At 47.9% G+C, this 17,404-nt stretch overlaps 1 protein-coding gene and 1 pseudogene across 2 annotated transcripts in view; both read left to right on the forward strand.

Moving 5' to 3' along the window:
* LOC142575261 (uncharacterized) overlaps positions 1-16,754 on the forward strand; it is a 118,839-nt gene extending 102,085 nt beyond the window's left edge. The window contains exons 2-5 of one of the 2 annotated variants that reach the window (XM_075684475.1): positions 7,792-7,922; positions 9,368-9,574; positions 13,030-13,284; positions 16,542-16,754. In XM_075684475.1, coding sequence (XP_075540590.1) covers positions 7,792-7,922; positions 9,368-9,574; positions 13,030-13,284; positions 16,542-16,682 — 734 coding nt within the window. In that variant the 3' untranslated portion in view covers positions 16,683-16,754. The remainder of the gene's footprint in view (positions 1-7,791; positions 7,923-9,367; positions 9,575-13,029; positions 13,285-16,541) is intronic. The other variant, XM_075684490.1, reaches the window with a different exon arrangement.
* On the forward strand, positions 2,512-2,691 carry LOC142567781 (U2 spliceosomal RNA; annotated as a pseudogene).
* Positions 16,755-17,404: the final 650 nt, after the last annotated feature.

Below are 17,404 nucleotides of genomic sequence, written 5' to 3' on the forward strand. Positions count from 1 at the left end.
GGATGCGCAAGACCCCTGAATAAAACTAAAGGGGGCGACATACTTTCATCTTGTCGCCGCTGCTTCGGCGAGGAGCATGATAGGAGGCAGGAGAGATTTGTGCCTCCACATTGGTTCAGCGCAGTCACGTGGTATATTTCGCGCCCTTTACTCTGTTTTTCTTCTTTTACGCGTGTCGGCGCACTCGCCGCTTTGACAGACATGACAGTTGGCCTTCGACTTGCCGCGGACAGGCCTTAGCAAGAGATTTCACAGGTTTTGGCTAAGTTTTGGGGCTACCCGTGTCAGTAAAGAACTATGTTTCTGTTTTCTTTTATGTTAGGGATTGATTTTAAGGGTACTGAAGATGCAAACGGTGTACGAAAGCAGCTATTTAAATGCGTGAGCATTTTTATGCTTACCCAACGAGAAAGCCGTCCGTCCGTCAGCCCGGTAGAGCGACCGCTTTCAAGATAGCGCCCGCAGCAACGGGCGAATTCACCTTCGTGCTGACTCTCGCTTCGACGCCAAAGAAGCAGCGAGAACAGAGCGCTCACGGAGCTCTCAGCACACGCCGCAGTCGGACACTTTCGTAGATCGCTTTCATGATACGCGCCCGAGCGTCTCTCTTCAACGTTAAGCGGCAAGAACACAGCGCGCGAAGCTAACAGTTGTTCGCACTCTTCTTCGGCATTGCAGATCGCTTTCAAGCCAGTACGGTCCGCGCGGCGGTGGCTACGAAGCCACAACCTGAGTAGCTTTGCACACGGTTCATAATGGTTGGACGCGGATGGATAAGGCGCTAAAGAGCGATAACGGCCTGTAATGACCGGAACGCTATCAGCACGCCTGGCACCGCCACCTCCAGTAGTCTGCTTGCGTCATCAATGCTCCTTGCGCCGCTATCCACACCAGTTCGTGTCGCCGCAGCGCTGTCGTTTGTACTGGCCGGATGAAGTTTCATAACATTGATAATGATACCAAGCTTCGTGGAGATGAGCAAGTGGCACAACGCTTACACATACTTAGACAACTCCCAGAAGAGTTTCTGCGGGATTTTTTTCTTTGTTCACGGGGTGTGGAGCTCAGGTATGGGTATAAGCTTATGCACTGGTGCTATTCTCGGTGTTCGTTCAGGTTCTTTTTTCCTCCTTGTGCCATCGTCACCGCGTTTATGAAGCTGTAGATTGCGTAGGCTGTGTGCTGTCGTATATCGTGCTAAAAACGCAACACGCGTTGTACATTGTTGTACCACTCAGTGTGCGTAGCTTTGTCAGTTCATGCTTTTGTTAGGCGCTGCAAATATATTTTGCGCGAGCACAAGCTGTTCAATATACCAAGTGTAAATGATTCTGACTATTGTGAGTAGGGTTTCTACCACCCGCCGTGGTTGCTCAGTGGCTATCGTATTGGGCTGCTGAGCACGAGGTCGCGGGATCGAATCCCGGCCACGGCGGCCGCATTTCGATGGGGGCGAAATGCGAAAACACCCGCGTACTTAGATTTAGGTGCACGTTAAAGAACCCCAGGTGTTCGAAATTTCCGGAGTCCTCCACTACGGCGTGCCTCATAATCAGAAAGTGTTTTTGGCACGTACAACCCCATAATTTAATTTTTTTAAGGCTTTCTACCCTTCGCCGTCTCGGCAGAATAAAGTGGTGCACGAGTTTGTGGGCTCGTATTAACTCCGAAACTCCGCAAAGAAAAGGGGGAAGGTGCTCATTAATGGATATCATTTATATGTGTAACTTTCGTCCTTGCATACGCTTTGGTTACAAATTAATTACACGTTCCACTGTGATAGTTGCGGTTGACAGCCAACGGTATCAGATTGTCATAAAGTCGTAGGACCAGTCTCACTGCATATGGAGATGCAAGCGTCATGATGAAACGACGAGAATAGAAGCTCCGCGTTGATAGCGCAATAAAACTGTTGCTGGAGTGTCAGAATATGTTCACGAAGCGTTGGATAGCATTCAAGAGCGCGTGCTCCAAATAGCTGATCGTGATGCGGCCACCACGCGGATACGCGAGGTGGTCTGCGAACAATGCGCGGTGCCGCACACCATTAATTTTGTTGCGTGAGCAAGTGGCCAAAGGCGAGAGCAGATGCGTCGATGAGTGAGAAGAAGACTCCGCAGCGGTGGGTGTGTTGGTTGACACCTACTGCTGCTGCTGCGCGCCCGCACCGACTAAGTTGTTCACGGGCGGCAGCAAAATCTCCAAAGCCAAAAAATAGTCAGAGCATAATAAATCGTAATCCATTCCACTCTGTCAAGGTCAATGACCATCGAAGCTATTTAGCACACGACACAGAGGCGACATAGAATTTTGAACAAGTGTACAATCTCGTTTGCCGTGATTTTTCTCTACATTCGCGTGCACAACGTCACCGCAGCCCCAAGGAGCCGGAGGAAACTAGACACACGGGACGTTTCGAAGGGACCGCCACCACAGCACAGCGGAAGGACAGGGAAGTAGATACGCAAGCGCTTGGAACGACGACGAAGAGAGGGCGGTGCGAACGTACAGATGGCTGATGCGGGTCAAAGTTTAGTATCTGTTCTTATCACCTTAATATCTCATAGTGGTTTTATTTGGACCCAAGATGTTAAGTTCACTTTTGCAAGTTGGCGGAGTTCTTGAATCCTGCTTCACCTCCGCCGCGGGTCGGCTCGTTATTGCACCCTCTCCGGGATCGGCCAATGGTTTTTGCACCCTCAGAAAAAAAAAAAAAAATGCACGCTACCGTAGCCATAAGCATGCTTCACTGTAAGAATATGACGGACTGGGGGAATCGAGGTAAGCTAAGCTTTGTATGCTGTTTGCTTTGATTAACGTGGCAGAAATGTTAAACGTTACTTGAATTATGGGGCTGTACGTAAATAAATTAATTTTATAATTGTACGTGCACATTTCATACATACATTCGCAAACTGCAACATGTTTCGCTGCGTAGCGAACAGGCTCCTGCTCCGCGCGACGCTTCTGTCGGGCCTGGGTGTCCTCGACACTGAATGCACATTATGGAGCCATTTCGCTGGCGCGTTTTTTCGTGCTCCTTCTGCACACGTGGCCAGCACGCTGCTCAGAAGCCAGCTCCAAGCGCTGTTCAGGCTATGGACGATTGTAATGTTCACACTATCACGCCGCTGCAAGCGACCTCCACAGTCCAGCATCTACATTTTTGTCGCATAGTAAAGCAAGCACGTGCCATACGCGAAAGCTACGAAAAACTACCGCGGCGGCACCGGCCTGGGTGGATGGATGGCTGTTATCAACGTCCCCTTTGGAACTGGGCGGTGGGTTGCGCCACCGCGCTCTTGTTAATATATTGCCTAATGCCCTACCTATATTAAATCAAAATAGTCAAAATTTCAGGAGTCCTCCACTACGGCGTGCCTCATAATCAGAAAGTGGTCTTGGCACGTAAAACCCCACAATTTAATTTTTTGAACTTGCTCGCATCTTATCGTTAGTTTTACGTTCTAGTCAAACTTTGAGTAATACAGATTGTATGCGCGGCACGAATTGTGTAGTATGCTTTCTGGTAGGTACGTTGTCACCAGCGATTTTGTTGGAACGTTCGACGTGTCATATGTAAACGCCGACGCGCTCGACCCCCGCCCCGATCACATTTTCGACGATCGCCAACTGTCCTCGCCGCTATCGTCGTGCTTCACTTTTGCTTGTTCTTTGATGGGAACACGTTCGCCCAATAGTTACTTTCGCGATTCAGTCTCTCGAAAGTGACATTATTATCGCCAATCTCACCATTATGAAGCGTTGACATGACATCCGGCGTGCACCAATTCGCTGAGTTGTCCTTATCTTGCGATGGTTAAGGTTTAAGGCGCCGAGTAAGCTTTATTGGGCTCGCATTTAGAATTATCTTGCCTCTACTGCCCTGCACGTGGTTTCATTTCACAACGCGTAGAAGCGTATAATCCACGGGCATGGCAACCGTCTCCTGTCGGTGGATCCCTAAAGTGTCTCGCGGCTAAAGAAACGAGGAAAGGGTGAGGAGGAAGTACGTCACGTCTATTTATCACTGCCCTTCCTGGCGCTCACGATGTCTTTTCTTTTGTCTTTCAAGTGTAATTCCATTTAATTTTATTGTGCACCTTGATAATTTTCGTTTGAACAAGACCAGGTGAAATACGTGTTTGGGATCCCGTAGATATTTGCGTATGTCCTGTCACAACGATGAGTTTTGTTCACTATGGCAAAACTGTGATCGACGTACAAGATATAGGGCTTGACACCCGTATGGCTGGCGTATATGGCTTCGGCATCAACGAAGACCTTTTACTGTCCGCCTTAGGACTGAGAGGCTCGTGGTTTGATCGTGCAGTTAGTGCGTGCGTGTTAAATTTCATGGTCATTTTAAGCGCAACTGCGCCCTGCACTCCGCAATGGGGAAACTGGTGCTACATATTTGCATGAAATGCCAAGCGTCAATCGGCGCGTTCGACTGGTTGCGTATACACACGCACCGTGGAACCCGACATGTGCCTCTTGCCTTTCCAGGTTCGGAGAAGGTACTTCGTAAAGGAGAGCGCTCATAGCGGTTCATACGAAGCTGCCACGTTTATGCCAAGCTTCACGTCGTGCATGGCTCTGGCAGGAACATTAGCAGCCGACCACGCTAACAGAGAATCCCTAAGTTCAAACCGCACCACGTGGCATCGTGCACCTTGCACAGGCCAGATGACGCTGCCGCCCTTTCGTTCATTACCCCTGAGTCGCCGACGCTGGCCACAAGCGAAATAAAGTGACTCATTTATAACCCACGACACGCATGCTTTCTCATTCCTGTGATTGTTGCGCACCGGTCATTGTGGAGCTCCGGCAGTTAGCGCTTCTGCATCCCTATCGCCGGCATGCCGACTCATGCGAAGTACGGGTACTTGGACTTTTTCGTATCTGCCCCTGTCGCCTTGTGAAATGCGATCGGAGGTGTTACAGACGTCTAATTACGCATCCTTTCTATTTCGCCCCCCTCCCTCCCCCCACCCGTTCGCCACACCCTGTTTTGGTGCGACTGTCAACTGCGGAAAGCTTCAGCACAAGGTGTATACCGAGTGTCCCAGCTATATTAGAATAAGATTTTTAAAAAAATTAAAATGGCACTCTGGGATATCGTACCAAGTGCATATTAGCGGTAGTCGTGTGTACTTTACAACCATTGTTTTATCACTAATATGTTGTCTTCATTTGGCCACTTATAAATTTGCAGAGCGCCTTAAATAACCTGGTATTGAAGTATATATCTTGTTCGTGCTGAAAGTTCCCTGGTTTTCGCCAAACCTCCTAAATATATCAACACCACGTGATGTGGTGCTTGCGCAACTGCTGTTGTACTGCGTGCAATTGAGGAACAAGCACCACCGCAGTTTGACTGTGCAAACTTACGCTCTCGCGTTTGGATGAGTTCACCCGACGTAAGAACTTATCAGGTCATTTTTACCTAAGGCGCACATTACGGTAGCAGTAGTCGCCTTCCATAGATATCACGAGCCCCGCTCTTCCTTCGTTGCGCTAGAATAAAAAGCAGTTTCCTTCTCTTTCGCAGTCTTGGACGCTTTATCGCATCGTCAGCGCTCGGCCAGAGGCATGGGTTTCCTCTGTTAGGTGACTAGAGCGGGGGGGCCCCGAGGCCCACAACCAGCGTAGCCCTGTCAACCCTGTCCATTCCCCGTGACCGCAGTCTGGCTGTGGCCGTGCTTATTCACCCATTACACACTTGATCGCAGCAAATGGCAGTTGCGCAAGCGCCCCATCGCGTGATATCTTTTTTTTTTTCTTTTTTTTTTTACAGCGGAGCTTGGATCCCGGGATTTCTTCGTGTCCAAAAACTCGACCAATCACAGCGGTTGGCGCGCGCGGTGTTCTCCTAGCCAGTGGCGGCGCCAGCCTGAGGGGGAAGAACAAAAAATTGTCTCATATATTCAAGGAGCAAAAGCCCTGAGATTTTCTCACGCCCGCTCTTGCTCGCGCCTGCGCACAAACGGCTGGTGGTCCCTCAAATTAACGTCTCGTCGCGCGCTCCTAGCTGATGCCTTTCTGTCTCACCTAGACTCTCTTCATTCCCCTTTGCATGGCTGCGCCGAGTTTTGAGCGGTCGCCGGGCACGGTTGGAACTCGAGCTTAAACAGCTCCGCTTTTAGAAGCTAGTCACTTAAATATGCTTGCATGATTTGAACGCGAAAGCATCGTGACAAATCGCAATGTATAAATTCATTTGTTTTCTTTTTGCCTTAATTATTGTCATTTCCTCCCCCCCCTACCCAATGCTCCTCCGAGCCTGTAGGATAAATTGAATAATTCAATAAATGATCTCTCTAATTAATCGGTTACGTCCATGATGCGTGAGGTTATACATTTCACGTGTTCTTCAAAACTCCTCTTTACTCAACTTTGCTACGAGTTTTAGCGCCTTCAGACAACTTTACTTCACCTTCATTCGCTTTACTCCACCTAAGTCGCCTTACTCTAACTTGTTCTAACTATAATTCACTTCACTCTATTTCACCGTGGGATTTCGCAATGCGAACCGCAGCAGGTCCAGTGCTGGGAACGTGACGTCATCACTTGGTCAAGTGGGTTTCGGGATCATCGGATGTTAACGCCGGGCGCTCGCCGCATTTTCTGCTTCATGGGACATATGCTGTAGCATTCAAAAAAAAATTATCTAGAAAGCTCGCCTTCGCGCATACCGTTCGCCGCAAGCCTTTCCCCGTAATGATTACGGCTGCATAAGCTGCCGTTGCCGGCAAGAGGTAACTGTAGCATACGAAGCAGGGAGCGACGTCACTACACTTTCATATGCGAAAGAGCCCACCGAGCAACTACTTTCATTTGTGTTGTGACACAGCGCTATGGGAAAAGCCACGCACAGTTACGACGCCTGAAGAGCGGCGCGAGTACCATGAGCGACGAAAGGAACAGCGACATCAATATGCACAACGGCGTCGTGCTCAGGCTCGGCAGGACCCAGTTCAAGGCTACGTCGCATTGGTCTATCGAATCGGGTGGTACCACAGCTTCGCTGGCCAACCACTTTCACGGCGTGGATTGGAGCCCAATTTTTTTCGTATTTCGCGCAATTTTATTTTTATCGGCAAAGACAACCAGGCTAATTTTAGTACGAAAGAAATGCTTGTATCCGAGGTTATTTGAGGCGATCTACAACGTTATAATTCAGATGTTAGAGATTCAAGCAATAATTAAAGTTGGCCAAATAAAAACTATATTTAGTGACGAAAAAAGTACTGCTAAGTACTCGCAGCTACCGCTGTTATGCAGTTGGTACAACTTCTCTGGCGCTGTTCGTTTATTTAAAAAGCTTGGTCCAAGATAGCTGGGACGCCCGGTATACGATGGTACAATTCTGTTCTAAATTTACGTGCCGAAAGCACGTTTTGATTGAGGCACGCCGTAGTAGGAGACTCCCGAATTATTTTGACCACAAGGGGATCTATAACGCGCCCCTAATGAATGGGACACGGGTTGGACACGCTGGTACAATCGTAATTCGGGTACTATCATAAATCGCCTGATTATACCTGTAACAAGGCAGCCGTTGTCATATTGCCCCTTCTTTACTCTATAGCGTTCTGGACAGGATTTGCTGTACTTGCCGTCATATTCTTCGATTGTTAACATACTTTGTATAGACTTTTGTATTTGGCCCCCATTACACAATGGCTCTTAGGCATATAAGGTATATGTAAATAAAATAAAGAAACAGGACCTTCATTAAAGTTTTGCATCCATCGTACTCCAACTGTGTTCATTGCTTGTCTGCAGACGAGAAGGTCGATATGGAGGAGCTTCTCGAGTTTTCCTTCGACCACATCGACAAGCTCGCAGAACGTAGGGGAAAGACAATTGCAAGTCCTGAGAAGCTGCATCTCTGGGAATATGTGCAGCAGATGAAGGTACGTGCGCATCAGTAGCGTGTACTCGAGCGTCCATCACCATTTATAATTACATTCACAACCACATTTATAATCGCTGGTCATCGCCATCTATAGCGTAGACCACTGTGTGCAATGGTTGCAGTTCCACCTTCAGCCTGGTTCAATTCCGAGTGCTTTACGGATGGTACACATTTATCCGTGAAGTCTCATTGAAAGGAAAAAATGTCTGCCAGGTATGTTAACGCTGGCCCATGCAAGCAGTACGTTTGTGAAAATGATTTAGTACACCTTTTCGCGCATTCTATTTGATATCAAGGTGGTCGATAGTGGCTCTATGCGCATTGCATGAGCTACTTCGAGTATCAGTTTGAACAGCTGCTATGGAAAGTTCTCGCCGAATGTCACACAATTTTCGATTTTTCTTTTTTTGCATCCACGTAGTCGCAAATGGGCGCTTTGTGATAAGTATGACCATTCCTCATGAATAAATTTCATTCTTGAGTCTGTTTCGAAAACATTTTCGACGGTGATGCTCTTCGCGAGCACCGCGGGAAATAGACGAGTTCTCAAACCTAAGTGATGCGCCCCTGCTAGCACATGTCTCCAGACAACGTAATTTATTCCTGGCGTGTCCGTCTAACCAGCATTTGGGTACTTGTATACCACATTAGGGCCGAACACTCGCCCTTTCATTGTATAGCGCTCGACTACCTGCTGCATTTGCACGTTGCACAAGTTTTTTTTTTTTTTTTTTGTTAGTGTTCGTAGTACCCATGGCTTTCAGTCATGTACTCGCGATTCTACACCTTGTTGATGCAGACGCGTTCCCTTCGCTGCCTTTTTTTTTTCTCGTTTCACTTTGATGGTGGAATTAGTGTGTTGCTGCAAGCTCATTGCCATGAGCTCTTCCTTCAGTTAGCTTTTAATTATTTGCCTACAAAAGCGACTGCTATGTCAGCGATTCCTTTCTGTAGCTCCACCCATCTTATAAGACGAGGGGGATAGAAATTCTGAAAGAGGTAAACCACCCTCTGCCAAACTAGCTCAGCGTTCTCCATTACCAACACCATACCAAAGAACTAAGCTCCAGCGATCGATTGTATCGCGAGAACTGAAGGACTTTTTCCCAAGTTTTCGTGATCGTTTCCAGTACTGCTGAAACTAAACATTTAGAAAGTACTTGCTGCCTGTTGTTGAACTTCATTTCTGTAATGGTCGGCACGCTAGAAATGTACAGGAACTATAGGTGTACGAGTATAAATTTTGAAATATAAGAAAAAAGAACTGAAACGTTTTAAATATCGGAAAAAAATATGTTTTATTTTCTTTTTGTAACTTCATACGTATCTTATGAAAACACCCTCGGTATCTAAGATGATACGTCGCAACTACGATGTGTCGGCTTGTTCTCGTAGCTCAGTCGCAAGCAGAGTGGCCGCTTTAATGTTCCTGCACCTTCACAGCGCGAACAGCCCTACTGGGTAACCAAGGAGGTTGTGCCCTGGGTCGAAGTAGAAGCCAAGTATTCACTCCGCAGTCGGTCTCTGTCGTCCGGCTCCTTGCACTGTCACCTGGAGCTCTCGGGGGTTGGCCTTGCCACGCCCCCACCGTTGCTGTACTCGCAGAGGAAACCACTACCAGCGACTTCTCGTGGGACAGCCACCAATGAGGCGAGTCTTTGCATCAAATGTATCCGAACTAAGAGCCCACCACGGTATGCACCTGGAGGCCGCTAACTTAAGTCGACTCCTTCACTACGCAATTATCGCGGATTTTGGTGTCTGAATTAAGCAGTACCTCTCGCGCCTCAACTTTTCTTTTTCATTTCCCATCGATGTAGCTCTTCCTTTGACGTTGCAAATACGCTCAATGAGGCTCCCTGGTCGAAAAAAAGTTGTTTATAGAAATTATAAAAAAATATGCAGGATTCGCGAGTCTGTTCGAATCGATGAATTTGCGAACGGATATTGTATGTTCACTGAAATACGATTACTTCTATGCAGTTCACAGTTCGTTACTCAATGCACGTTGTGGTCTCATTTCGTTCGCTTAACCTTTCCTTTTCTCTGCACTACGATGCTTTCGTTGCCGACTTCACTTCTTGCGTCTTGTTCTTCTTGTGTATTTGGGCACCTGTTTTCCCGGTGTCACGTACATTCTGCGAGATTTTCCAAGAATGCTCCCACGCCCATTTGCACATGCCAACATCCATGTATACTTGCAGTGGTCGAAGTTTCGGTATTCTCGGCAAGGCATCAGCCGGCACGAACGCAGCTTCACTTTAAAAAAGTTTCGCTTTACAACTACAATGTATTTATGCGCCCGTGCCCCAACATTCATGTCCGATAGGTTTCCGAGTATGGCCTCGTGTCTGACGTTATCCAACGCTTTGTGCACATCGAGCCCTAGGATCGCGCGCAGTGCCCCCGGCATTCCGGCATCCACGACGTCCCTTTTGAGCATCCACATGTCTTGCGTGCACACAGCTGGCCGAAAACCAAAGAGGGTGGGTGGGAATAATTGGTGCTCCTCTAGATGCTCAGCGAGGCGTGTTAAAACCACGTGCTCTAGTGCTTGGCCCAGACATGACGTGAGACAGGGCGGATCGAGATTCTCCAGTTGCAGCATTTTTCTAGGTTTTGGAATAAAGACTACGGCAGCCGCCTTCCATGGCTATGGCAGTTCCCCGGTGCGCCACACTTGATTGAAGAGGCCGGTTACGCTCCTGATTGTCCGCTCATCGAGGTTCCGCAGGATTTTATTTGTCATGCCGTCCGGCTCCGCCTCCGAGGTGGTTTTTAGACCGCCGAGCCCAGATCTCACCTCAGCCTCGGTTACGTCGGCATCTATGCTGTCATTCGTTTCGCCGGTGTACTCTGCGTACGCCAGCTCATTTCTTTCTGTATTAAAATAGCGGCTGTTGAGCTCCTGTATGATCTCTTGCTCTGAGGCCAGATGCGCCCGAAGGAGCCGATTGACCTTTTTGCCGTTGCCCCTCTGCTGCTATCTGGATCGAGCAAATGTCTAAACAAGAACCAGGGGTTCTTCTAGCCAAGCTCGCCATTCAGCCAGTTGCACAGCTGCATCTATTGAGCCGCATTTAGCTCGCGTGAATACTCCAGTACTTCCGCCTCAGCCTGCGCCAGTGCTAGTTTAAGTGTGCGGTTACGTTTGTGCTTCATCCATTCTGCATGGATTCTGCTGCCTTTCTCAGAGGCTGATCAGCTTAGTGCTTCTTCTTAGAGGCTTCCTGCGCATCCTGGAGGAGCTGCGCCGTCCACTCGTTTAGCTCTTTAATCTTCGTTGCTGCCTGACGGTTGCGTTTGAATCTAAATTGGTCCCACTTGGTATGTTCGACGAGCAGTTTCTTCTTTTTATTATACCCCACTGCAGATATTCTAATGTTCAGGACATATTGATCATTGCCCAAATTCAGGCCTGTATTGAACACGTCGCTCCCTCCACTTGCCGGACGAAGGTCAGATCGGGAATGCTGTTTTGTGGCACGCTGTTCTCAATACGTGTCGGCTGCGTGGGATCTGTGAGCAGGGTCAAGTCGTGGTTGTTGGCCCCATTTGCTATCGACATTCCCTTCTTAACATTTCGCGGGTAGCCCCACATGGTATGGCTTGCATTAGTCTCCCAGGACGGCGAGCTGGACTTGTGCCGCCTCTTTCCTCACTTCTCTCATGATTGTGGGGAAGGTGATAGTATTGCACTTTGGCGGGCTATATATGTTTAGTATACAGAGCCATTTATGCTTCCTGTTTTTGGGCATTAGCTGCACGAAGGTGTAGTGCAGATTTTCAATTTCCAAGTCGATTTGCATTGCGGTGATACTTCGATGCACAGAAATGGCTGTTCTGGCAGTCGGTTTCTTGTTTGTCGAGCTCATTAAAGCAGGTCTATCCCATTATTTCGATTGCGGATTCTGTTCCCTGCAGCGCGATAACATCTACCTTGGGGTCGAGGTCTGCCATTGCGAACTGCAGCGCTTCCCTCTTTTCGGCAAACGACCTGCAGTTCCACCTGTAATATCCGAACTCCTTCCGCCATTCCCCTGCGGAATACCCTGGCGTCGGGCGCATCTGTGGGGATGCCGTGCCCGTCGTGAGGTAGTCCTGCGTGACTCGTAGCCATGTTCAGTGGTGGGAGCGAGGATTGCGGAGTCTCTATGTTGCTGCCTCAGGTGGGTAGCGTGCTGATTTCGGTTTTAAGCATGTCACGAGGGGCGGGGGGGGGGGGGAGGCTTTGAGTGTTCCTTGCATTACACACTGTATTGTGTTGAATGTTTCTTCTATGCTTTTCGCTAGGCTTTTGCTTCGACTCCTTGTTCGAGGCTGTTCGCGGGTTGTGCAGTGCTGTCTATATCCTCCTTTAATTTCCTCTTAGCATTACGTGCCTTATCCACCTCCATGTTCGCCTCTGCGTTCCTGTGTACGGATCCATGCAGACGACTCGCGCTACTCTGGCGCCATCTTGTATTCATCGTCGCCGCATAGCCCGCCATGCGCTCCACTACCGATTTTCTTATGCTTTCGCCATCCTTTCCGCTTCATGCTTCCGCTGCACCCTCCTCCTGCGCTTTCCTCCTCGCGCTCTTTTCGACATCCGTCTTCCATCTCGCTCTGTGCTCGTTCGCTCGGTTAGGAGGTACAACGCCGACGCTCGCCGCAGGAACGGACGCCTAAGAGCTGCGCTCTAAAATTTTGAATTTCTTTCACATCGCCGTGCGCGATGCTGCAAACGCTTCCTAATATGTTCCACAATACCAGCGTTTAATGCTAGTTACCTTGCTTTAGTTAATGCCGCTCCTTTCATTATATTTCGGATAGTATACACATGCTAGTTGCACAAATGCCCATGCGCACTCACGGCGAGTCCGTCTTACCCGGTGCTTTCATACCTATTCCAGATGACAAGTTATTATTTACTATTACTTTTCTGGGACTTACAAGGTTATCGAAATGTGCTCACAATGATGCTATGACACTGCAACGTGCACTAGAGCCATAATTAAGTTAGCTGTGTCATTTAGTGACACGGCGAGCCCCTCTACTTACTTTCCTGTGTGATTCCTCCCAATATTTCGTGTCTTCAGCTAACGGCAACTTTTTCTTGGCAGAACTCGTCGCAACCCCCGCACCAGCACAAATGCGAGCCGAACGAGCGCTTCACACTTTCCGAGCAGTGGGACTCTGGTTCACCGCACCGGGGTCATGTTGTTTCGGCAACACGTTTCAAGAAAAAGCAAGGCTGGCAGCGAGTCCTGGGGAAGGTTTTTCATCAGAAACGCAAGGACCCTTCGAAAGACGACAGCAGTGGCGAGTTCGCCTCCTTCCTCGCGGGTGTCGCCAACTCCTCCAGCCCTTGTTCGGTAGTATGGTTGAGCGCTGTCGATCTCGCATATTTTTTCTCTATTTCTGTCCCTGCTACCCTTTCCTACCGTGCCAGGTAGCCAACCACAAATCCCTCTGATTAACATCTCGGACTTTCTATAGATTGTCTCTCGTAATTTATCGTTCCCCATTGCTTTATGGGGTGTAAAGTATCCACGAGGACGCCGAATACGCGCACTAGTGTGCTTCATAGCTGCATGCACATTGTCGAAAGTGTTTCGTAGCTCGCATTTGCACTGGCAGGCGATTCCGTCAGTGTTGGGTATTGCTGGATGAACTGTTCCGAGTGACCTTGTGAACGAACAGGAATTCATTGGTAAAGAACGAGCTTTCCACTTGCTACGCGCATTTTACTCTGGTTCCCTGTGCCGCTATGAGCAAATGCGCCTATCTGAACATGGTGTCCCTTTGAGGTTGTTTGTGCGTGCACGTGGCTAACGGTCGCAGCCCGCGTTAGGCGAATGTCAGAGGTACGCATGGGTGTCATTTCTACCCAAAAGTGCGGATAAATGAAAAGCTGATAGTGCAGTCCTACTTATGGCATCTTATGTTAGGCACGTGCCTCTCTGTTAGCAGCCTCCTTTTCGTACGCATTGTATATGTACAGAACAGTCTTTTCTGAGTTGAACAGCCTCATCGGTACTTCAATAACATTTCGTTCACTTCACCGCGGACAATTCTATACACCTTTTAAGCGCCGAACTGTGTTTGTGGCACTGCAACCGGATGAGACCTCAACTGCCTTTCCTTCTCGTATAAGTGAGATCAGACAATAAAAGCATTCTGCCTCTAAACCTCCCGAGCTCTGCAATTAATACTTTCAGACCGTGAAGTTGTCGCATTAAAGGGCACGGCATTAATGGATTTCTGTGATTACCCACCGAAGTAGTGTCGTCGATTTAAGGCACTCCAGATGTAGAAGTCTTTAACTCCATCTGCTTTTGACGCGCTGGGATGCAATGACAAGAGTTGCGCAATTCTGCCCAGGGTAATTCCAGTAGGATGCGGAAGTTGCCGCTAATCAGAGGTTGGGGACTTCTCCTATTTGTAGGGGACGTCAATGTTGCGTTTATAATTCATATGCGTGATTAAGACATGGTGGGTGCAATAACAAAGCACACCACCCCTGGCAACAAAACCCTGAACCAGCGCATGTATAGTGTACCTGCCAGTGAAACTTAAGGATGTTGCTGCTTCATTGGCTGCTTCATTCTATGTAATGCAAGGTGTCATATAAGCATTGCGAAGGTGCCTTGCCAATTTTGATGTGCAACATGCATTCATTTGCATTTAGTATGCCAAGTTGTTATTCTAATGGGATTACTTGTATATTATGGACGGCTTAGTGTAATCTCTTGTGTACAGGGTGTTTTCAGCAAACACTAAAGAATATTTAAAAGTTGCCTATGGCAAATATACCTTCTCTAGTTCATGAGCTGGTTTACTCGAAGCGGCGGACAATACTTGCACAGGAACTTGAGTCCCAAAATCGACTAATTAATGAAAATTCACCAAGTTGTCAACTAGGTACATTATGGCCCCTATTGCAGTTTGCAAATTCTAGCCGTGGAGTTCGCAAGGCGGATCCACATGGAGCGAATTTTGAAGATGACACCAGTTTCGAGATATAAATTTCCGAACTTTGCGGATAAATGCATTGGCGTTCCAGTTAATTTGTTAAAGAAACGTCGTTCCATGCAGTGAAGCACACAAGTAACTGGAACGCCAATGCATTTCTCCGTAAAGTTCGGCAATTTACCTCGAGACTAGTGTCTTCCTCAGAATTCGCTCCAAATGGGTCCGCCTTGCGAAGTCCACTGCTAGTGCAATATGGGTCATAACATAATTAGCTAAGTTAATTAGTGAATTACCCGCCGTGGCTACTCAGTGGCTATGGTGTTGGGCTGCTGAGCAAGAGGTCGCGGGATCGAATTCCGGCCACGGCGGCCGCATTTCGATGGGGGGCGAAATGTAAACACCTGTGGTATTAAGATTTAGGGGCACGTTGAAGAACCCCAGGTGGTAGAAATTTCCGGAGTCCTCCACTGCGGCGTGCCTCATCATCAGAAAGTATTTTTGGCACGTAAAACCCCACAATTTTTAATTAGTGAATTCTTTTTATTTATAGTTTTGCATTTGAATTTTTTGTGCAAGTCGTGTCCGTCTCTTTGAGCAGACCGGCTCAAACACTAGAATTGAGCTATCTGCCACAGGGAACTTCTAAAACTTTTTAAAGGCTTTCACTGAAACACCCTGTATTATAGATGGCTTAATGTCTTGTACGTTGTAGGCGGCAGGGTAGAATTCGTGAAGGCGTTTTGTAGTTGCAGGCTTTTTTCCGTCTCCGTGCTCGCGCTGCTGCCTTTCGATCTCTCTTTTTTTTTTAAGCTGTAAAAGGAACAGCTTCTTTCTCTGTGCGTTGGGTTTCTACCATGCATAATAGAGTAGGAACATTCGGTGTCTCCTGTACCAGTATCTGCAGTCACCGAGGCAAACAAATATATTGAGACGTGCGGCGTGAGCAGCGACATCACACCTACACTGCAGGTCTTTAACACGCCAACGAGACCTCCTTTCCCGTCTTCGAAGTGATTCGGTGGTCACTCGTCAACTAAATTGATCGCGAGTGATGAGTGCCCACCATCATAGGGTTGCAGGTGAAAAAAATTACAGGGTCTCTTAACATCTCTCCTAAGAGGTGAACAGCGAAAGCCGACTCTTCCTCCTATTATCATTCAACTCTTCCGCTTTGTTTCTTATCTTTCTTTCTTTTACTCCTTACTGCTCACTACTAAGAGTTTCTAGTCATTTCTGATCAATTCTGGTCATTACAAGCCGTGATTAGACATAGTGGTCATATCGGAGTCATTACAAGTAATTAGTAGTAATTATGGGTCATTACTAGCTGTCATTAGCCTTTACCAATCTGTTATAACTTTATCATTAACTGTCCCTATCAATCATTTTTCATTCTATAATCTGGCTTCATATCGCGTGATGACATAAGCTTCACCATGAGCCTAGAAAGGCTTTCGCCTTAACTGCCTGCCAAACCACGCAATGGTGCGAATGGCCCCAGTAATCATGCCTTTGGCGCGTTCGTAGCCTCCAGCATCATAGGCTTGCCGCGCTGTCGCTGGTTCGGTCGCTTTAAATAATCGTTTTTTAATTTTTGTTACGACTTCTAAGGCGTGCAGTTTCCTGATTAATGCCGTACTAATTGTCCTTTTCTTCTCAGAGTCATGAAGAGGGATCACGGGCTCCACTCAAGGGCCCTGAGAAGAAACGCCAGACTGGATTCCTCCGACAGTCTCTGCGCAGGGTCGCCACGGCTACGCGGAAACGCGATTCGCATGACGTTGTAAAGACCGATGTTTAGGGCATGCTGTAAATATTTTAATTTATTTTAGTTTCGACGAATTTATCGCCTGCTCTGCGCGAATAAATTAATTCCCCCACTATGTATAATGCCCTGTCTTTATTTCCATGCTAGAGACCTTCGTCAGATCTGGGAAGAAAAAAATTGGCAGAGGCTTAGCTTGGCTAAGCCTAGTGTATTGCGAAAGCTATCTTCTGTTCAGGTTGTAGAGTTCCTTACTGCTCATCGAACGTGTAGATGCAGTCTCTTTGCCATCTAAAGCATCCATAAGGCTTGCTGTTGAACCATCAGTTGTCGCCAAAGTCGCGTCTGCATTGAGAGCATGCATGATACTTGTAGATGCACCCAGATCAAGAGATGTTGAACGCATTCGCCTGGCTGCATAATATGCACGCAGTTTAGCTAAACGTTGTTCCCGCACTTCATCCGTTTCTTCCACACGCCGCGGCTTTTTAGCTGCAGCACATCGTTACAGCTTCACCTTATACACATCATCCAACATACCGTGGAGATTTCGCTGGTACGACTGCGACGAGCCGAGTTGTGGGGGCCTCTTTTCCACAGCTGGCATGATGTCACACATAGGTCACGCTAAAGGTCAATGGTGGATTCTCCGGGACGACGGCCAAGAGCGGAAACCTCGAGCAGTATTGCTTTCGCAATACAAGTCCGCCCTATGGCATAGTGCTGGATGCAAGCGCATAATCGGCATAATGTTTGGG

This window comes from Dermacentor variabilis, chromosome 1 (genome assembly GCF_050947875.1).
Source record: "Dermacentor variabilis isolate Ectoservices chromosome 1, ASM5094787v1, whole genome shotgun sequence".
NCBI classification, from domain to species: domain Eukaryota; kingdom Metazoa; phylum Arthropoda; class Arachnida; order Ixodida; family Ixodidae; genus Dermacentor; species Dermacentor variabilis.